Source organism: Choloepus didactylus, chromosome 8 (genome assembly GCF_015220235.1).
Source record: "Choloepus didactylus isolate mChoDid1 chromosome 8, mChoDid1.pri, whole genome shotgun sequence".
Classification (NCBI taxonomy): domain Eukaryota; kingdom Metazoa; phylum Chordata; class Mammalia; order Pilosa; family Megalonychidae; genus Choloepus; species Choloepus didactylus.
In genome coordinates this window covers 137,183,245-137,205,467 of record NC_051314.1, presented here as the reverse complement: position 1 = coordinate 137,205,467, position 22,223 = coordinate 137,183,245, and the positions used below count along the sequence as shown (strand labels likewise).

Here is a 22,223-nt window from a genome sequence, read left to right as displayed (position 1 = left end):
AGGTTATCAATCCATTGTTTTTAATCAAAAGATCATTTATCATGATATCCTCTTCCTTCCTCTACACAAATGCAAAGTTAAAAATATTTTGTTTGAAGGAAATTGCTTTTATTAAAAATAATGATTGTTTTTGCCATTTTAATTAACCCAAATCCTACTATCCAGATCTTCTGATAAGCCATAGCTAATCAATGCTACCCTAGTACATTGATACAATTCCAGGCAAAATAAATGAAACATTATGTTACAGTTAGCCTGTGCAGCTTTACATTTTGTTAGGCTGAAAATAGCTTGAGGACCCCCATGGCTAATTTTTTTTTTTTTTTACATTTTTTTTTTAATCTTCATTTTATTGAGATATATTCACATACCACGCAGTCATACAAAACAAATCGTACTTTTGATTGTTTACAGTACCATTACATAGTGGTACATTCATCACCCAAATCAATCCCTGACACCTTCATTAGCACACACACAAAAATAACAAGAATAATAATTAGAGTGAAAAAGAGCAATTGAAGTAAAAAAGAACACTGGGTACCTTTGTCTGTTTGTTTCCTTCCCCTATTTTTCTACTCATCCATAAACTAGACAAAGTGCAGTGTGGTCCTTATGGCTTTCCCAATCCCATTGTCACCCCTCATAAGCTACATTTTTATACAACTGTCTTCGAGATTCATGGGTTCTGGGTTGTAGTTTGATAGTTTCAGGTATCCACCACCAGCTACCCCAATTCTTTAGAACCTAAAAAGGGTTGTCTAAAGTGTGCGTAAGAGTGCCCACCAGAGTGATCTCTCGGCTCCTTTTGGAATCTCTCTGCCACTGAAGCTTATTTCATTTCCTTTCACATCCCCCTTTTGGTCAAGAAGATGGTCTCCGTCCCACGATGCCGGGTCTACATTCCTCCCCGGGAGTCATATTCCACGTTGCCAGGGAGATTCACTCCCCTGAGTGTCTGATCCCACGTAGGGGGGAGGGCAGTGATTTCACCTTTCAAGTTGGCTTAGCCAGAGAGAGAGGGCCACATCTGAGCAACAAAGAGGCATTCGGGAGGAGGCTCTTAGGCACAACCATAGGGAGGCCTAGCCCATGGCTAATTTTATAGACTCATGGGATCTGAGGTTCAGGGCATACAACTAATCAGCATGTATTGAGCTCCTACTGGATGCCAGGAACTTATCTCTTCACCGTTCTGCAGGGGAGGCATTATCATCCCCTTTTAAAGCTGGGCTCACTGAGACCCAGGGACCGTTCAGTGCCGCGTCCAGAGTCATGTGAGCAGAGTTTGACCCCATAACTGATGACTCTCAAGCCCTTGTCCTTTTAGTGCACCCCCAAGGCAGAGACTGGGAACTCGGAGCAAGCGCTGTCTTCTTAGTGGGAGGGGAAGTTAGGGAAGTGCGTGGAAAGAATATTTAAAAAGAAAAGAACTTCATCTCTATATTTTTCTACAAAAGCTTCATTCTGCAAAGTCACTGTTTAAGCGGCTTGCTCTCAGGCCATTGCAGTCGTCTCCTCTTCTTAGCTGCCTGTCACTGGAAAAGACAGTAAAAGTGGCGATTGTGCAAGGGTGGGGATGTCCCACATCGATTCCCTACTCGTAAGTGCAGCTTGAAGTTGCCTCTCTTAACTGAAAGTTAAATCCGAAGTCTCTTGTTATGCTTCATAGCCAGGGGTGATGGGACCAGACAGTGGAGGTGGGTCGTGGCTGTATGGATGATTATAACCAAGAAAAAAGTGAAGATACAAGTCTCTTTGGGCCCACACATCATCATTTTAGAGACAAGCCACAGAAGTGACCTGAAGTCACTTTAAATATCCTTTCGAATTCCTTGCTCAGTTTTCTCTGTTGTAATACCATGTTTGGTCAGCGGTGTCAGTACACAATCATCTTGAGAAATCAATTCTGGGGATTTATTGGTAGAATCATCTCTATTCCAAACAGTCCAGGAAACAAGCGAACCTGCTATTTTGAGCTTTCCTATCGGGAGAGGGACATGCTCTCCCTTTGAATGAGGAAACTCTTTCCTTTCTAATAAAGCAGAAAAGAAAGAAAAAAGAAGCATGCACAGGCTTTCTACACCAGGCTAGCTGATTGCTAGGCAGCGGTCCCTGGTTTCTTGGGGTAACAGTGGGGAGGTGGGAAGGGGAGTGGAGACCCTCTCCCTCCCATTGCCTCCAGGCAGCTCCTGTGTCTGGCTGCAAGGAAAGATGCTGGAGGGCTTGGTAAAGGGTAGGTAAATGGATCCACAACTGGGAAAGAAGCAGCTACAAGACGCTCTTGTGGAAATACGCTCTCCTGACTTTCAGTTGATCACATCTATAGCCCATATCTTCCACTGAAATCATCCGTAGAAAGGGTTTCTTAGACTGAGCAAAACTAGGACTTGTATTCATTCTATTTGAAAAATGTAGGCATAGAGGAAACAACATTAAGGTATTTTTTAATTGCAAAACCTAGAGCTCCTAATCTTTAATAATAAATTCCCTTACTGAGTGACTACTATGTGCCGGCACTTTAAAGATAGTTTCATATTAATCAAGAACCTTGCTAGGTAAGTGTCATTAGACTTATTTTCAATATGAAGGAAATGAAGTGCAGAAACATTGAGCAATGGGCTCAAGGCCATACAGGTGGTATGAACTCCAGAGAGTACTCTTTTCACTGATACTCCATTGGCTACCTAACACAAGGGGAACACCTCTTTCATTCCAGAAGGTCCACCTTGCATGTTTGCAAATGGAGCTGTCTTCCTTCACGGCAGGCAATGATGCCTATAAAAGTCACCTCGTTTATCAGGACACAGGAATTTTTTTATGTATATAACTGCTCCACAGGATTGTGATCCTACTGCAATTTGGGAAGTGCAAGCAGTGGCTGCAGGTGCCTTACCTCTTATTACGTGTGGAGGAGGAGTTGTTTCAATCACTGGAGCTGCCTTTAAATGTAGTGAAATTGCTGGCGTTGGTGAAGGATGGACCCAAGATGGGATAGAATTTGGAGCAACTTTGCTGCCATAATAGAGCGCACCTGGGTGGGAAAACCAGCGTCCATTGGTTACCACATTCAATTTCCCAAGGAAATTAGTTCCATTGTCAAGAATCTGTTCTTTGCAGCCCCCGGAGGTTCTCAGCTAAGGTTTTCTCTCCCTGTTTTGATCCCAGAATTGTCTCTCTTTTGGCTCCCTCTGAGACTACAGGGCATGGCTCGCTCGACGGTTCTCTCTGGAGTCTGGGGCCTTAGCTAACTAGGGTCTGGGGTAGGAGGAACGGCTCACAGAGATCAGGGAAGGGTCAGGGAGAGAAGGTCCAGCCCAGCCCCTGGAGAAGGTCTAGGTTCTGTAGTCATCTTCTGCATCTGTCACCACGCTCACATCCAACAACAATTTGAACAACTTAGTTTTCCAGTGAGGTTCCCCTACTGGAGAGAGAAACTTTACATTTAAAAAAAAACTCATTTTGTCTTCTGAAATCCAGTCAGTCTCTGTCTTTGAGAAACATATGCCAGTTCCCAGGGTTGGATTCTCCCCAGATACATTTAGCTATTGGGGACTGCAGGCTCTCAGAACTGGGAGGTCAGAAATCCGAGTTCCTGGATCCTAGACCACTTGGCAATCTGCTTTAATTAAACTAAATTAAAAGTGCAGAAAATGGTCCCCTCAGTGGATGTCTCAATAGGACTAGTCACTAAGAAAGACAGGAAGAAAAAGAAACTAATAAACCAGAGCTCTTCTAAGCTGGGGTACGTGAACCTTGGGGGTTCCCAGGAGACTTCCCACAGAACACAGACAGCAGGGAGAATTTTAAGGCAATTTCTAGATTCTCAGCCTCCACACATCCTCTTTCCTAAGAAAAGCCCTTTCACAATCACCCTTTTTCTAGTTTATAAAGGGAAGGCATGCTTTTTCCTTGTTTACCAACCCCCCCAAAAAAGATATTGCCCCAGAACCAAAGGGTCAATAGGAAATATTAGTGTTGTGCCAGAAAAATGGATGCCTCTGAGGCCTGGGTAATGAATATTTTGTGAGTTCAATGTTTTCCAATTCTTCACTTTCAACAAAGTTGGAGTAGGGGCTGAATCATCAGCAGACAGGTAATCAAAAATAATTTTTGAATGATAGTTTTGGCATACAGCTTGAGAACAGTTCAAACAATTGTGTGACATTGTGGTAACAAAGTTTTCTCCGTTCCTTTTTAGTTTATCTATGTCAATAAGGTTTATGAGGGCTTACGGCCATAAAAATGAAAAACAGTAATAGAGTTGAGGCTGAATCCCATCTCATTTGATCTATCAACACATGATAAAACTCTTGGACACATTTGTCTCATTCAGAGATGATTTCCAATAAAATTTTTTTAACAGTCAGAATCTTAAGTTTATAAGAAATTTTAAAAATTTGAATTTAAATGTGTAAACATCTTTCTTTCGAAGGAGTGATAGGGCGAAAAATAAAAGACTTCCAAGCATAAAAACATATTGTATCAGGATATCATTCTGTGGGGAAAGTGGGATGGAAATACAAGTTCATTTAGAAAGAAAGAACAATATAAGATTTCCAATCATTAAAATCCAGTTTGTTCACGTAGTTTTTTGAATGGATGGTGATGTGTAGCAAATTCCATATTACACTTCATTGGATCTATTTAAAGCAGTGATGTAGCAGTTTGGTTTTAAAAGGTCAGTAGTTACTAAACATGCCAAAATGTGCATTCTTTGCAGCCATTTAAAGAGGGTGAAAAAATTGTACAGGTTGATTTAGAAATGTGCGAGGGGGGACACATAGTTTTGCAAAACTCTTTTAGGAGATGTGTGAGCAAAGGTGTTCCAAGACCTGAGCAGGGAACCATCCCCAAAGAAAAGTGGCAGGAAGAGCTGGGGCGGAGTGAGCCAGGAGCAGAAGGCAGGCTGGAGGCGGGAGAGAAGCGGGGTGCGAGGATCTCGATAAGGGGCAAGAGCTCGTCTTGTGCTGTTTCTCCACCAGGGTCCCCACTGACCTGAGCAGCAAGAATGATCTTGTGGAGGGGAATCTGCCAGCATCCGCTCATCCCCAGCATCGTTCTCAATCACCATCGCAGTCAGTGGGGTCAGGATGTGATGATCTAGAGATAACTGCACGATCTTCTTTGTAATTTTCTTCTTGGCCGCAGCGGTAGGAGCCAGACTTCTGTATTCGGGAAATGCAGACATGGTAGAACATCATTAGGTTTGAAGCTGAATTAAAATCCCACCATCCCACTGCTCACAGCATTCAGCCCTGGTGGGCCACGAGGTAGGAGAGGAAAAGGACTAACAGGCTGCATGCAGCTTAGTGTTTGAACCAGCTGTGCAGTCCCCAGGGACTGTCTTTTATAAATTCATATCTAACTTCTGCAGTGATGTGCTATATGACTTTAAATCCATCCAGTGTGCTTCTGTCAAAGAGCCAGGGATATTTCTCTCTTACTTCAAAGCTACAGCATATAGCACTGCAAGTGTTTTATAATCATACCACCATCGTGGATTTTCTCTGTGAAATCAGTGAGTTCATCTTTCTAACTAGTTCAGAGGACCATGTTCTTTCTTCATGAGAATCTAATAGGTGGAGTGGGGCTTGGGAATGGGTATTGTTTATCAAACAGCCCGTGTAACTCTGATGCAAGTGGTCTAAGAACCATTCATTTCTCTAGCAAAATAGTTCTACGGACAGTTGAAATGCGTCTTAGCTGAGAAACCAGAGGGGAACTAGGTGACCTCAGGCAGACCTTTACTTGTGTGATATCATAATCCCAAACTTCTCTTTGGACAGTAACCTGTCTTCAGTAGTAAATGCAAAATGGACTACTGATACATATGGATAAATCTCACAGACATCATATTGAGCAAAAGAGGGCAGAAATGATAGAGAACAAACTGTATGATTCTATGAAGTCTGGTAACAGGCAAAACTAATTGATGATCACAGACTTCAGAAGAGTGAGGTGAGGGGTGAGTATTGGAAGGGAAGGCACACAAGAGGACCTCCATGGGTGACAGGAGTGTTTCCTATCTCGGTCTGGGAGTTGATTGCATGGGTGATATATATATAATATACATAAAAATTCAGTAAACTGCACACCTAAGGTTAATGCAGTCCACTCACTTAACCGTTTGCCCATCATACCTCAACAGAAGAGAGAAGAGGTCCCAACTTGAGCAAAAGTGCTTGGGACCAGTGGAAATGAATAATCCAAATCCAGTGCCACTTGCTGTTTTTGGTTCAAAGCAATTTGTATATTGCTTTGTATATTTTCTTTTTTTTAATGCATTTTTCATTGTGAATTTTTACATACATACATTACAGTGATAACTTTCAAAGTACAATTTAACAAGTAGTTAGCAAATGTCAGAGAATGTCATGAGTCACAATTCCACAACTTGAGCTATTTCCATGATTGTAAAATATAACATACATACAGAAAGGTGTTAATTTTTGATATGTTTTTGTATATTTTCAAAGGTAACATTTCTTTGTGTATTTTCAGGTAAAAATTTCCCTTTCCCAATCCCCATACTATGTACTCTTCTCTTCTTACCGCTCAGCTAGAAGTTGGTTGATTGTTAGGTAGGCCCACAGTTTCCTGGTGAAATCAGGATCTGCATGCTTGTCTCTTGAGAGAAAAGCCTCCAAGTCGTCCATTTGGGCCAGAGTTTCCAAGACTAACTCCGTGTTAGCCTAGATGACAAAGGTTTGGTTGGAAGACACCAGTGGAGGATGATTAGCATTACTCAGCTATCATTTTTTTGGAACCTACTGTGAGTGAATCAGGGCACTGTGCACATTAAGGGGAAATACAAAATAAACAGAAGAATAGCATCTTTTGAGGAAGTAAGCATATCCCATCCCCCACCCCCCCCAGAGCTTGGGGTTGGGTTTGGGACGGAAAAGGTAAGGATTTATAGAATATTAGGGAGGATGGCATAAATTTTCCCATGCCTTTTCTTTCACTTATTGCTTTTATTCTACATACACGATTCTTGGAATGGGAGGTATTAGTCTGTTAATATACAAGGTGAACTATACCCAGGGGACCATTTAGTATTTTTGGGATAAGCAGATAAGCGGAAGTACCGAAGACGCGGTGACAATGCTCTGTAATTGATCCAATTTGTCAGAGTCAAATTTTCCTGCCACCAGAATCTCTGAGCCTCCAAAATAGTTATGGAAACTGTTTTGGGTGACATCCATTACTGACGAATGGGGATAGTTGAATTGAACATTCTGGAGCAATGGAGTAGAGACCTGGTTGTAGAATTTCTACAATTCATTAAAAAACAAAAACAAAAAACAGAAGTCATTATTTTCACACTGCTTTGTAGGCATTTTTCTCCAAGATTCTTCAAATGCTTAGTAGATATCTCTTCATTTGTTCCCACAGGATCTCTGTGGGAAGCTATGGGACAAAGAAAAATTCTCAACATCATCAGGTGAAAAAACCGAGACCTAAGAAGTTACAAGTTTGTCTAGAACATTATCTTTGACTTAAGAGCCCAGCATTTTGTTCTTCTGTTAAGACTAGTTTAAAAAAACTCATGGATACTCAAAAATAAGAAAACCCAATTGGAACCTGACCTCTTACCTGCCCCCAAGTTTAAATATGGTGCTTGGTGTTGACAGAGGACATGCTAAGGTATGTTCTTCTATGTCTGCTTTTTTTTGTGTGTGTGTGGCCCATTCAGTTAAAATAAACAAGTAATCCATATCCTCTCTGTTTTAGGAAATCTGTAGGTTTCTCTGTCTGCAGTTTGATCTGTCTTACAAATTACACAGATTGGATCCCAAAGATGCCAGTGTACTTTAAAGTTTCCAGGTGGCTGTGAGGGTAAGGAGGGCCAATTGCTTAGCAGAAATCAAGAGCCACAGGAAACATTGCCGATGTCAGAAGACTAGTTCAGGGGGAGAAGAAGTGCACAGCCACGATCTTACAGCTGAAATATAAGCAGGTAAGGCTGCGTGAGAAAGGAACTAATATCCTTTTTTTGATTCTTGCAACAGAACATGACTGAGTTAAATTTGGTCATCTTCTTTTAGGCACTAAATATGGCTGGTTGGATGATTTAGAGTGAAGGAAATTTTCAAAAGACCAGAAAAAAATGTTACCTTGAGCTGGGAAGCAGTGTCCTGGTTTCCGTAAATCCTTTGAGCAATTCCACGGTTTTCATTGGAGAGTCTCTTCAAAAAATCATAGTCCACATCAAATCCTATTCCCAAACTGAACAAGGAGATATTGTCTCGTATGTTCTGCTTTACATTCTTTTGAATCTTTGACAATTTCAGTTCACCTAAAGTTGGTGATAACGGAAAGGAACTGAATGAGGAAGCAAAGTTATAAAGTTTTTTGAAAAATGTATGTATGGCAGTTCAGCAAAATTTGTCAAAAGTAAAAATTTATTTCCCTTTGACCTGGTAATTTGAATTCTAGGAATTTTTCTTACAGATACACTCACACATTTTGAAATGGAGTATGGGTGACATTAATGGGAATAGCAACATTTGGGAAATATCTTAAGCATATACCAGTAAGGGGGAATGGTTAAATTATGGTACAGTTTAGTCATTTAATGAACAAGGCAACTCTTTATGTATAATGATCTCAAAGATACAGTTGTAAAGGAAAAAAACAAGGTGAAGATTGGTGTACACAGGATGCATTTGTATATATGTGTATGCATGTGTGTGTAAATGTATATATAGTATACAGGTATGCAAAGAACATCTGTGGAAAGATGTACATGGCACTGGTAACCATTTGCTGCCTTCAGGGATGGGAAGTGGATGGTTGGGGGACAGGGGTGACAAATAGATTGTATTTTCACTATCTCTCCTTTTATTCCTTATGTTTTTATTCTAAAATTTAATTTTAACAGTAACTTTATTTGAAGAAGAAACACTGAACCTACAGCAACTACATAACAACTGCTCATTCTAGCCTCACTATTAAGAAAATGCTTGCCTTTAGTCTTCCTAATACCCCAGTTGCCACTGTTGTCACTGACTCACTCATTTTTATTCCATTTAACTGTGTATCAGGCACCATGTAGACCCAGCTCCTGTCTATGTCACTGACTCGACACCATTTAGTATTCACTATTAAATTATATTTTCCAGCATCGAGAAACAAAACAAATGAAGATAACAGTACTTATCACAATAGGAAGATGTGGAAGCCATTTTGTGCTTAACTGAAAGGATGCATCAGAGAGAAGTCATTTATGCAGTGAAAAAATGGAGAGAAATGTGGAGAACAATGGACGAACATATTCTGTGGACTCCAGAGTTACCACTGGGAGACCTGAGATAAATGCTTATCATACAATCCCCACACACCACCTTCACATATTCATAAGTTGAGGAAATAAATGCATCTCTCTAGGGCGGATCAGTGAAGCTGCTAACATACTATTAAAATTTCCCAATGTTGTGTAGGCTAAGACGAAGCATTCACAGGCACCACAAAAAGAAGCTGAGGGCTGGGTTAAGAGGGGCAGGTGCAGTAAGATCTTCAGGGTCAGAAGAAGTCTTCCTTTAGGAAGTGTGGTTTAAAATGTTATAGAAATCCAGGCAAATGCCATTAGATTTCCCATTTTAAGCCAATCGCTTTCCCATGAAACAGCAGTAAATATATTTGTCACTAGAAAATGAAGGGATACGTGCCTACTGTTGGATCTCCATCAGAAACCAAAATGATCAGGGAGACCGAGTTAGGGTCCAACAATCCCAAGTTATTGGCTTCATTCAAAATAAAGACGGCCCGTAGAAGTGCTTCATTGATATTTGTGCCTGTTAAAACAATAAATACCATTGCATGCTTTTTCTTTTCACAAAAACAATCACATCTTGAGTTCAAATTCATCAGTTGGGTGAATACTCATATACAATTTGTTCAGTACTAAAATAATTTGATTGCTTTCCATTTTTTCCCCAGGCTGGTCAAGTTTCCCCAACTGGGTAAAATGTTCACTTTGTAAGAAACCGTATCCTTAGAGATGAATTAGCCCTTCTAAAGTGCCAAGGCTGCCATTTTGTGAAACACCAGAATTAAGGTTCCTAAACCATCCTTGCTGATACTGGTCGCTTCTGTAAAGGCAGGTATATTTTATGCTATTCAAGCAGCAAAGAAGGTTGGATTTCATCTACTGACACCCTTTTCTGAGAAAGGTTGGAATAGTTAAAAACTTGTGTGGACTGGACTATGTGCTGTACTTGCACCACAGACTTAATATTCATCTTCTAATAATAAATTTGTGGTTTATGACCCCATTGCAGATGGGGCATTGTGGGAGGGTTTAAGGCGCCTTTCTTAAGTGAACCAAGATTTGAACCCTATCAAAGTTTCTCACTGGGCTTTAGGCCAAACCCTCTCACCACCATTAGGCTGGATTTTCTCAATATACTTCTTGGCATCTGTGATCTGTGTTTTAGTGGCTGGAACCAAATCATTTCTCCAGGTTCGAACATTGTGGTTGAAATCAACCACAGAGAATTTGTCGTCAGCTCTTAAGTCATCTAATATGGTTTTCATTGCTTCCACGGTCTATTTCAAAAGTGAGAAAAGAAAAGTCTCATTACATATGCTGTAAAGTCTACGAGGAAACTAGGGAGACCAATAATTCACCCTAATCACCCTCGAAGTACTGACTCAAGCTATAATTCTTCCAGAAAACCTCTTGAATCTACCTCAGTCAACACAGTTCTGATGAACTAGGTACCTGAGACATAGTTAGTGCTTAATGAGTTGGTTCTCAACTGAGGGCAATTTTGCCCCCCAGGTAACATTTGGCAATGTCTGAGGACAATTTTGCCTGGGGGTGGGTAAAGGACAGACATGCTGCTAAACATCCTACAATGTATAACACAGTCCCCCCAACAAAGAGTTTTCCAGCCCAAAATGTCTGTCGAGAAATCCTGTTTTGGCACATAAACACAAATGGGCACAATCCATATCTTTTACTTCTTTGGATTTGCTACAGAATAGTGAATGGCAATGAACACTTTTGTGGTCAAAAATGATTGAGTGAATAAATGACTGAATGAGTTAGTTGGCTGTTTCACTGGTTGGATGGATGGACTGATGAATGTCAAATTAAGATATTTCCTTGTCTGCTCTTTAAAATTGCATCTGTATGTGGCCCTCTCTCTTTCTAACTGAGCCATCTCGACAGGTGAACTTGCTGCCCTCCCCCCTACGTGGGACCCAACTCCCAGGGTTGTAAATCTCCCTGGCAATGCAGAAAATGACTCCAGGGGATGAATGTGGACCCGGCACCATGGAACTGAGAGTATCTTCTTGACCAAAAGGGGGATGCAAAATGAGACGAAATAGTTTCAGTGGCTGAGAGATTTCAAATGGAGTCGAGAGGTCACTCTGGTGGACATTCTTATGCACTATATAGATAACACCTCTTAGGTTTTAAAGTATTGGAATAGCTAGAAGTAAATACCTGAAACTACCAAACTCCAACCCAGCAGTCTGGACTCCTGAAGACAATTATATAATAATGTAGATTACAAGGGGTGACAGTGTGATTGTGAAGACCTTGTGGATCACACCCCCTTTATCTAGTGTATGGATGAGTAGAGAAATGGGGATAAAAACTAAAGGACAAATGGGATGGGATGGGGGGTGACTTGGGTGTTCTTTCTTCACTTTTATTTTTTATCCTTGTTCTGGTTCTTTCTGATGTAAGGAAAATGTTCAGAGATAGATTGTGGTGATGAACGCATAACTATGTTATCATACTGTGGACAGTGGATTGTATACCATGGATGATTGTATGGTGTGTGAATGTATTTCAATAAAACTGAATTTAATAAAAAAAAAATTGCATCTGTACCATTTGACATTGAACAAGCCTATATGGAACTCCAAACTAAACTGAAACCTTTGAGGAAGACCAAAGAACTGGAAAACATGAGACGGGATCACCACCCCCGAGGAATTCCAATATAATTAGAAAAGATAGGCATGTAACAATTAAAACGTGACTTGCGAACAATTCCAAAATATTAAAGTAAAATATTATGCAGAAGAACAGAAAGAATATGGAGCAGAGGAGTGTCCAGAACAAAAGGAGTTTACAGAGAAGAATATTTTTCAACAATGTGAGTTTTGAACTACTTTTTTCAAGGAAATAATGGATATAGAATAGAGAAAAGAAGAAGAGAGAGAAAGGGAAGGAGGGAAGGGGGAGATGAGAAGGAAGGAAATTTTAGAAGAGAGGAATGACAGGCAGATTGAGGTGTGCACCCTTTTAACAATAATCTCAATACTTTAGGAAGAGTTCACAGTCAGCCAGAAAAGACATTTGCTAAGTGCAGCCTAAGCAGGGAGAAGTGTTGGAACAACTGCATGGTTGGGAGTGGGTCAAAGAAGGCAGGGGGGGTCCCAAACACAAGAGGTACTTACTTGTTTCATTTTAATTCCCCACATGGAGCCACTAACATCAATGACAAACAGGATGTTTTTAGGAATTGGGTCCAGGTTTTCAGGAGCAAAGAAGTGGGCAAAATATCCATTAAATACCTGCAAAATAGACCACATTTGTGAGTTAAATCATTACCAATGCTTAGAAGCTCTGGAGATGGGTACCTGGGATCTAAGAGAGGAGAGGTGAGCCATGGTGAGCAGGAGGCATGATGGGCATAAAGAAGAGAGCAGAGGTAGGAGCTTGGCATACATCCTTCTCTCCTCTTTCCTTCCTGCTTCCCCTCATTCCTTTCCTGTGAGGGTCCAAGCCTTCTCAGCAGTTTAAACTCCCAAAGTATTTCACTTCACCTGCCTCAGCTCACTTCATTTCACTTCATTTTACTTCTCTTCACTTCTCTTCATTTTATTTCACCATATCTAACCTCACCTCACTTCACTTTACTTCATTTCACCCCGCTCACTTCACTTCTCTTCACCTGCCTCACTTTATTTCACTTCTCTTTGCTTCGCTCAGTATTTATTGGGAGCCTCGTTCCAGGCACTGTGCTGAACAACTGTGAATCAGGCAGAGTTCCTCCCCTTATGAGGCCCCCAGGCCAGTGGAAGATACAGATGAGTAAAGAGGCTATTGTAGCACAGTGTAAGTGCTGTGATCAGGAAAGCAAAGGGCTCCCAGAGAGCACAGGTGGTATTTGAACTCAGACTGGAGAGGCTTTCCCAAGGTAAAGGCATCTAAGCTGGGACCTGAGGATGAGTTTGGAGTTAGTGTGGGAACTGGGGCCTGGGTGGGAATGGGGTGGGAAGGAGCGCTCCATACAGTGCAGACCCGGGGTTGAGAGAATGTGGCCCAGTTGGGGTCTAAAGGTGACTCAGCAGGATGGTGCCAGCAGGCAGATCATGAGAACTTTCATGCACCCTTTTAGGGAATTTGGATTTTTCTTGAAGTTGATGGGAAGCCATCCCAGTTAGAACCCTGATCCCTCTCTTTGCTTCCTACTGCAGGCTGTAATAATTGGCCCATCCAATTCTCTTTCTGCTGCCCTTTGGTTGCTTCATCCAGGAGGTTACAATGTCCACCTGCAGGATGTGAGTAGTGGGTTCCAAGACGCTTCTCTACCTCCCTGTCCTTCGAGGGAATCACGACCTTGTTGAAACCCTCTAAGGGTTTTTATCTTAGTAGAATGGAAATACAGACAGAAGGCTAAGACATGACAAAAAGGGAAAGGAAAAGTTTCAAGAAATTTCTCAACAAACATTGACCCTGGAATCTACCACTAGCTCCAGATCTTTCTCTAGACGTTGGTTGTATCTTCCTCCTAGCCCCCAAATCTCTGTGCTTTCTTTGAAAGTCTAATTGCAAAGGGCCTTGGGAAGTTATCCAACATTCCCACCTTGGAATCTTCTACTGTTCTTCCTATGAGAACTAGAGGTGCCCTTCTGAGACAAGGACATGAGACCAATGACCCTTTTTTTTTTTTAGGTTTTCTTCATACAAGAAGATGCCACTTAGGGACACTTTAGAAAACATGATTTTTGTCCCTTCTCTGCAGCCTCGACACTTACCTTGGTAGCTAGAAACCACCCAAAGGCCAGGGAGTTTTTGGACGAGAAGCAATTCTTTGGCCTCAGAGTGCCAGTTCTGGAGTCTGTTTCCACTCACCTGGAGCTCCCCAGCTTTCACTTCTCTGTTCACATCATACATCACTACCAGCTCCCCTTCCACTGCAGTCTCGGAGCAATTGGAGCATTTTCTTTGCTGTGCCACTGTGGGCTTGAAGGAGACATGCGCCTGGAAAGAACAGTGCTTTCAGAACCTGATCTCTGCTCCTGTCCCTCAAGGCTGCACAGGGGGAGAAAAGCTGCCTCAGGGCCCTTCTGCATCCCCCATCCTCAGGAGCAGAAAGGAAGAGGCGGTGCCCAAGCACTGGGTGCATCCGCCAGCCTGCGGTGCTGCTTTCTCAGGTTCTCAGGCCTTTTTTAATTTAAATTTTATCATGGTAACATAGATGTACTTAACATAAAATTTGCTACTATAACCATTTTAAGTGCACAATTCAGTGGCATTAATTACATTCACCACCATCCAAGATCAAAACTTTTTCATCATCCCAAACAGTAGTCATTAAGCAATAACTCCCCATTTCCCCCAGCCCCTTGCCCTAGCCCCTGGCAACCTGAAATCTACTTTCTCTCTCTATGAATTTGCTTATTCTAGGGACTTCATAGAAGTGAAATCATGCAATACATATATGTCCTTTGTGTCTGGCTTATTTTACTCAACATGATGTCTTCAAGATTCATCCATGTTGTAGTGTGTATCAGGACTTTGTTCCTTTTTACAGATGAATAATAGTCCATTGTATGGATATACCACATTTTGTATATCTGTTCATCTCGTGATAGGCAGACACTTGAGTTGATCCCAACCATTGTCTATTGTAATAATGACACTACAAAAATCAGTGTACAAATACAGGCATGCCCCGGAGATATTGCGGGTTCGGTTCTAGACCACTGCAAGAAAACGAATATCACAATAAGCAAAGTCATACAAATTTTTTGGCTTCCCAGTGCATATAAAAGTTATGTTTATACTATACTGTAGTCTATTAAGTGTGCAATAGCATTATGTCTAAAAAAATGTATATACCTAGATTAAAAAATACTTTATTGTTAAAAAATGATAAAGTCACCAGCTGCTAACCATCATCTGAACCTTCAGTGACTCATAATCTTTTTGCTGGTGGAGGGTCTTGCCTCCATGTTGATGGCTGCTGACTGATCAGGATGATGGTTGCTGAAGGTTGGGGGGCTGCAGCAATTTCTTAAAATAAGACAACAATGACATTTGATGCATTGATTAACTCTTCCTTTCATGAAAAATTTCTCTGTATCATGCGATGCTGTTTGATAGCATTTTACCCACAGTGGAACCTCTTTCAAAACTGGGGTCAATGCTTTCAAACCTGGCTGCTGCTGTATCAACTAAGTTTATGTATTATTCTAAATCCTTTGTTGTCATTTCAACAATGTGCATAGCATCTTCACCAGGAGTAGATTCCATCTCAAGAAACCACTTTCTTTTCTCATCCATAAGAAGCTCATCCGTTAAAGTTTTACCATGAAATTGCTGTGATTCAGTCACATATTCAGGCTCCACTTCTAATTCTAGTTCTCTTGCTGTTTCCACCACATCTGCAGTTCCTCTGCTGAAGTCTTGAAACTCTCAAAGTCATCCACAAGGGTTGGAACTGACTTCTTCCAAACTCCTGTTCATGTTGAGTTTTTCACCTCCTCCCATGATTCACAAATGTTCTTAATGGTGTCTCGAATGGTGAATCCTTTCAAGAAGGTTTTCAATTGACTTTTGCCAGATCCATCAGAGGAATCATTATCTACAGCAGCTATAGCCTTGTGAAATGTATTTCTTAAATAATAAGACTTAAAAGTTGAAATGACTTCTTGATCCATGGGCTGCAGAATGGATGTTGTGTTAGCAGGCATGAAAACAACCTTAATCTCGTATATCTCTCCATCAGAGCTCTTGGGTGACCAGGTGTATTGTCAATGAACAGTAATATTTTGAAAGGAAACTTTTTTTTTCTGAGTATTTCTCAACAGTGGGCTTCAAATATTCAGCAAACCATGTGCAAACAGATGTGCTGTCATCCAGGCTTTGCTGTTCCATTTATAGAGCACAGGCAGAGTCGATTTAGCATAATTCTTAAGGGTCCTAGGGTTTTCAGAATGGCAAATGAACACTGGCTTCAACTGAAGCTCACCAGCTGCATTATCTCCTACCAAGAGAGTCAGCCTGTCCTTTGAAGCTTTGAAGCCAGGCTTTGACTTCTCATCTCTAATTATGAAAGTCCTAGATGGCATCTTCTTCCAATAGAAGGCTTTTTCATCTACAGTGAAAATCTGTTATTTATTGTAGCTACCTCCATCAATGATTTTAGCTAGATCTTCTGGGTAACTTGCTGCACCTTCCACATCAGCAATTGCTGCTTCATTTTATGTTATGGAGACAGCTTCTTCTCTTAAACCTCATAAACCAACCTCTGCTAGCCTCAAACTTCTCTTTTGCAGTTTCCTTACCTCTCTAAGCCTCCATAGAACGAAGAGTGTCAGGCCTTGGTCTGGATTAAGCTTTGGCTTAAGGGAATATTGTGGCTGGTTTGATCTTCTATCCAGAACACTAAAACTTTCTCCATCAGCAACATGGCTGTTTTCACTTTCTTGACACATTCGTGTGTTCATTGGAGTAGAACTTATAATTTCCTCCAAGAAATTTTCCTTTGCATTCACTACTTGGCCAACTGTTTGGAGCAAGAGCCCTAGCTTTTGGTCTAACTTGACTTTCAATATGTCTTTGTCACTAAGCTTAATCATTTCTAATTTTTGATTTACAGTGAAAGATGTGTGACTCTTCCTTTCACTTGAACACTTAAGAGGCCATGGTAGGGTTATTAATTGGCCTAGTTTCAATATTTTTGAGTCTCAGGGAAAAAGGAAGTTTGAGGAGAGGCAGAAAGATGGGGAAATGGCTGGTCAGTGCAGAAGTCAGAACACATACAACATTTATTAAGTTTGCCATCTTATATATGTGTGGGTCGTGATGCCCCCAAACAATTACAATAGTAACATCAAAGATCACTGATCACAGATCATCATAACTGATATAATAATAATAATTACAATAAAAACATTTGAAATATTGCAAGAATTATCAAAATGTAGCACAGAGACACGAACAGAGCACTTGCTGTTGGAAAACTGGTGCCAATAGACTTGCCCAATACAAGGTTGCCACAAATCTTCAATTTGTAAAAACAGTGTGATGGTTAGGTTCATGTGTCAACTTGGCCAGGTGATAGTGCCCAGGTATCTGGTCTAACTGTTATTGCAAGGACATTTGTGGCTGGTTAATAAATCAGAAGGCTGGATGCAGTCAATTGACTGCATCTGTGGCTGATTTCATCAATGAAGAGTGTGTCTTCCATAATGAGAGAATTCAATCAACTGGATTTAATCCAATCAGGTGAAGACTTTTAAGGGAGAAGAAAGAGAATTTTCACTTCTTCTTCAGCCAGCCAGCCTCTCCTGGGGAGTTCATCAAAGACTTTCACTGGAGTTGCCAGCTTGCTGCCTGCCCTATGGAATTTGGACTCGTGCATCCCCACAGTTGCATGAGACACTTTTATAAAATCTCGTATTTACGATACTTTCTGTTGGTTCTGTTTCCCTAGAGAACCCTAACTACTACAAACAGCAATATCTGTGAAGCGCAATAAAGTGAAGTGCGATATAACGAGGTATGCCTGTATCTGTTCAAGTCCCTGCTTTCAATTCTTTTGGATATACCTAGGAGTGGAATTGCTGGGTCACATGGTGTGCCAGTTTGAGTGTATTGTGTCCCCCAAATGCCATTATCTTTGTGGTCTTGTGTGGGGCAGACGTTTTTGGTACTGGTTAGATTTGCTTGGAATGTGCCCCACTCAGCTGTGGGTAATGATCATTTTGATGAGATGTTCCCATGGAGGCATGGCCCCACCCATTCGGGGTAGGCCTTGATCAGTGGAGCTACATAAATGAGCTGACTCGGGGGGAGGAAACGAGTGCAGCTGGGAGTGATGTTTTGAAGAGGAGCAAGCTTGCTAGAGAGGAACGTCCTGGGAGAAAGCCGTTTTGAGGCCGGAGCTTTGGAGCAGACGCCAGCTGCCTTCCTAGCTAGCAGAGGTTTTCCGGACGCCATTGGCCATCCTCCGGTGAAGGTACCTGACTGCTGAGGTGTTACCTTGGACGCTTTGTGGCCTTAAGACTGTAACTGTGTAGTGAAATAAACCCCCGTTTTATAAAAGCCTATCCATCTCTGGTGTTTTGCATTCTCCAGCATTAGCAGACCAAGACAGATTTTGGTACCAGAGAAGTGGGGTGCTTTTGCTGCTGAGTTTGCAAATACCAAACATGTTGGAACGGCTTTTTAAATGGATAAGGGGAAGTTTCTGGAAGAACTGTGAGGAGCTTGATAGAAAAGGCCAAAACTGCTTCAAAGAGACTGTTTGTGGAAATATGGACTCTAAAGATACTTCAGATGAGGCCTTGAACAGAGATGATCAATGTGTTGCTGTGAACTGGAAGAAAGGTGATCCTTGTTTTAAAGTGGCAGAGAATTTGGCAAAATTGAGTCCTGGTGTCAGATGGAAGGAAGAATCTGGAAGCAACAACCTGGAATACTTAGCTGAGGAGATCTCCAGACTACGTGTGGAGGATGTACCCTGGCTTCTTCTTGCAGCTTATAGTAAAATGCGAGCAGAGAGAGATAAACTTAGAACTGAACTCTTGGTTTCAAAGAAACCAGAAGTTGATGGCTTGGAAAATTACGAGCTTCCAGGGGGTGGAATCCCAGAAGCTACAGCCCAACGTGAGGATGGAACCAAACATGGAACCCAGCTGCCATTTCAGTACAAGCCAAGATTGGAAAAGGAGTTAAGTAGAAAGGATTTGTGGAAAGTCCTATTGTCTGATGGCTTTGACCCCTGTGTGCTTCACGGAAAGCCAACAGAATTTTTGCGAGATCTTTATAGACAGAGCCATTGCCGGTCTGGACTGGAGGAGACAGACAAGGAAAAAATTAAAGGAAAAATCTCTTCAAAGACAGAGCCATGGAGGTTGAGGTGTGGAGTCAGGAGGTCTCGGGCTGGGAGAGCGGAGCAGCCCACATGCATGGAAAGGGTGAGTTTGCCCTGGAGGTCGAGGGCAGGCCTTCCGCCTCGATGCTCTGGAAGAGTTTTGCCATCTGAGGTCCCAAAGAGGGCGGAGCACATTCCCAGGGAATTGGGGAGAGCCTGGCTGCCACCACACTGTTCTGAAGGGGTTGAGCATGTGCCCCGGAGATGGAAGGGAATCCGAGAGCTACCCCGATGTTTGAGGAGGGTGGGGCCGAGAAGGTGGTCTCCCCAATGTGTGGGTATGTTGGAGCACTCACCCAAGCGTTTGGAGAAGAAAGGGCTGCTGAAAAGGCCCTTAGGAAGGGTTAGGCTCCGGCTCTCTCAAGCCCCAAGGATGCAACATTGTTCTGTTAGTGACTCTCAGACTTTGAAATCTAATGGAGTTTGTCCTGTGGGTTTTAGGAACTGTTTTGCTCCTGTTAACACTGTTTTCCTTACTGTTTCTCCTTATGGCAATGGAAATGTTTATCCTATGAATGTCTCTCCTTTGTATATTGGGAGCACATAACTTGTTCTAAGTTCACAAATCCACAGCTAAAGAAAAATTATGCCTTAGGACTGGCCATGCCTATAATTGATTTTGATGGGATCTTGTACTTTTGTTACTGAAATGATTTAAGTTTCTGTGATATTGTGATGAAGTGAATGTATTTTGTATTTGGAAAGATAGTGTCATTTTGGGGTCCAGGGGGTGGAATGTGCCGGTTTGAGTGTATTGTGTCCCCCAAATGCCATTATCTTTGTGGTCTTGTGTGGGGCAGACGTTTTTGGTGCTGGTTAGATTTGCTTGGAATGTGCCCCACTCAGCTGTGGGTAATGATCATTTTGATGAGATGTTCCCATGGAGTCATGGCCCCACCCATTCAGGGTGGGCCTTGATCGGTGGAGCTACATAAATGAGCTGACTCGGGGGGAGGAAACAAGTGCAGCTGGGAGTGATGTTTTGAAGAGGAGCAAGCTTGCTAGAGAGGAACGTCCTGGGAGAAAGCCGTTTTGAGGCCGGAGCTTTGGAGCAGACGCCAGCTGCCTTCCTAGCTAGCAGAGGTTTTCCGGATGCCATTGGCCATCCTCCGGTGAAGGTACCTGATTGCTGAGGTGTTACCTTGGACGCTTTGTGGCCTTAAGACTGTAACTGTGTAGTGAAATAAACCCCCGTTTTATAAAAGCCTATCCATCTCTGGTGTTTTGCATTCTCCAGCATTAGCAAACTAGAACACATGGTAATTCTATGTTTAATGTTTTGAGGAACCGCTCAACTGTTTTGTTGAGCAGCTGCACCATTTTACATTCCCACCAGCAATGTACAATTGTTTCAATTCCTCCACATCCTTGTCAACACTTGCTATTTTCTGTTTTCTAAACCATAGCTCAGGCTTTTTAAAAAAGACATTCAAAGAACTCCCCTGCCTCCAATGCAGAAATGGCCTCCAGCTCTAGAAAGAGTTTGTGAGAGGTTCTTAGAAAAGTGTGACCCTCTCCATAGTTGGTTGTTCCTGGCTATTAAGGCAGAAAGAAGTAAGCCAAATATCTGTTGTGATTTGAAAATCCACCATGTTACATGAAAGCTGTCTTTTAGCTAATGGGGGGGGGGGTGACCAGGGGTAAAAAAGGCTCCAAAGGAACAGCCACTGGTCAAGATGGAATGGGACAGCTGGGACTTTTTTTTGTATGTCCTGTGAAGGACCCTAGACTCCATTCAGGGATTGCTGTTCCTTCAGAATAACGTCTTTAGCTCAAGACCCGACCACTTTTCTGTTCTGTAGCATATAAGAGAAGAACAGAGACCACGAGCTCTTAGCCACTTAGACTCCTACCAACATGCATGCAATGCTATTGCACCTTCTGGTTTCCTTTAGATATGACTGGAACACCATCAAAATGGCCTTCAAATGTATCTGGAACATGAAGAAATCGCATTCCCTGAGGTTCAATAATCCACACGTCTACCTAGAGATGGGAGAGAAAATTATTTAAGGCATTAAAAATATATTTATGCTTCTTAATCAGGAAGTACAATTACTAATAGGCCCTCTGATGTTTTCCTCATCTTCAAGTTTTCTCAAAGATTACCCAGCATGGTTCCATGATCATTCTGTAAGTTCTTTAAGTTCCTTGGGATGTGATTCATCAGACCATGGAGGCTCAAGCCACTTCTGGCAATATAGTACTCCCTCTCTATTATCTCATTTCTTCAGGATTTAATTCCACCTCCTCATTATAATCAATTCTTTTTATTTATAAAGGCATTCACATTGTTTGGGGGAAAAAAAAAAAGAAGCAGCAGCAAAGCCATTGTTAAATTATTCTGCATTTATTCTATAGATCTGTTAATCCACCATTTCTCCCAAATCCAGAGCCTATTTCTTCCTTCTTTGTCTAAACAGGTGAAGAACACTTTTGGTGATTCTTGGCAAAACCATAGTAAAATCTGCCATTTCTTGAATGCTCTCTTCTAAGTATTGTGCTAAGCACTTCACATGTATTAATTCATTTATCCTTCACTAATATTATTATTTCCTATTTTACAGATGAAGAAGCAGAGAGGATAAGTAATCTGGTTAACAAGTAACAGAATCTGGCTCCAAAAACCAGCTCTGACAGTCTCCAGTACCTGAATTCCTAATATTTTGTATATTGTTTCTTGGCTTGCAACAGCCTCAGCTTAGTTTTTTTCAGTTCATGGGTTAACAATGTCACCCTTTTCTTCAGGCCCCAAGTCATAATGTTCTGATAGCTTTTTCATGAGATTTTCCCCCTTCTTTTACACAGTCCCATTTGATTGTTAGCTCATCAGACAATATCCTGTGCACACATTGGTTTCCTTATCTACCTCTTCCTATTAGGATCCTTTGCAACAGAGACAAGCTCTCTCCCCTTGGGAGTCCCTGGCTTTGCAAGCTGCCTACCCTTTCTCTGCAACATTCTTTTTGGTATCTGCTTTCCTAAAATCTTGGGCACTCGTTTAAACAGAGCCAGTATTTTTTTTGTTGGTTATTACAAATTCCAGCATAACATGTGAACATGATTTGCCTCTAGAATTCCTGT

At 41.7% G+C, this 22,223-nt stretch overlaps 1 protein-coding gene across 1 annotated transcript in view; it reads right to left on the bottom strand.

Annotated features, from left to right (window-relative positions):
* The window catches only part of ITIH2 (inter-alpha-trypsin inhibitor heavy chain 2), a 40,585-nt gene that overhangs the window by 5,747 nt on the left and 12,615 nt on the right, over positions 1-22,223 (bottom strand). Inside the window, exons 7-16 of the mRNA XM_037847534.1 lie at positions 21,018-21,125; positions 14,108-14,236; positions 12,427-12,543; positions 10,386-10,554; positions 9,675-9,800; positions 8,121-8,302; positions 7,092-7,277; positions 6,556-6,695; positions 4,999-5,168; positions 2,897-3,034 (exon numbers count right to left, since the gene is read on the bottom strand). Coding sequence (XP_037703462.1) covers positions 2,897-3,034; positions 4,999-5,168; positions 6,556-6,695; positions 7,092-7,277; positions 8,121-8,302; positions 9,675-9,800; positions 10,386-10,554; positions 12,427-12,543; positions 14,108-14,236; positions 21,018-21,125 — 1,465 coding nt within the window. The remainder of the gene's footprint in view (positions 1-2,896; positions 3,035-4,998; positions 5,169-6,555; positions 6,696-7,091; positions 7,278-8,120; positions 8,303-9,674; positions 9,801-10,385; positions 10,555-12,426; positions 12,544-14,107; positions 14,237-21,017; positions 21,126-22,223) is intronic.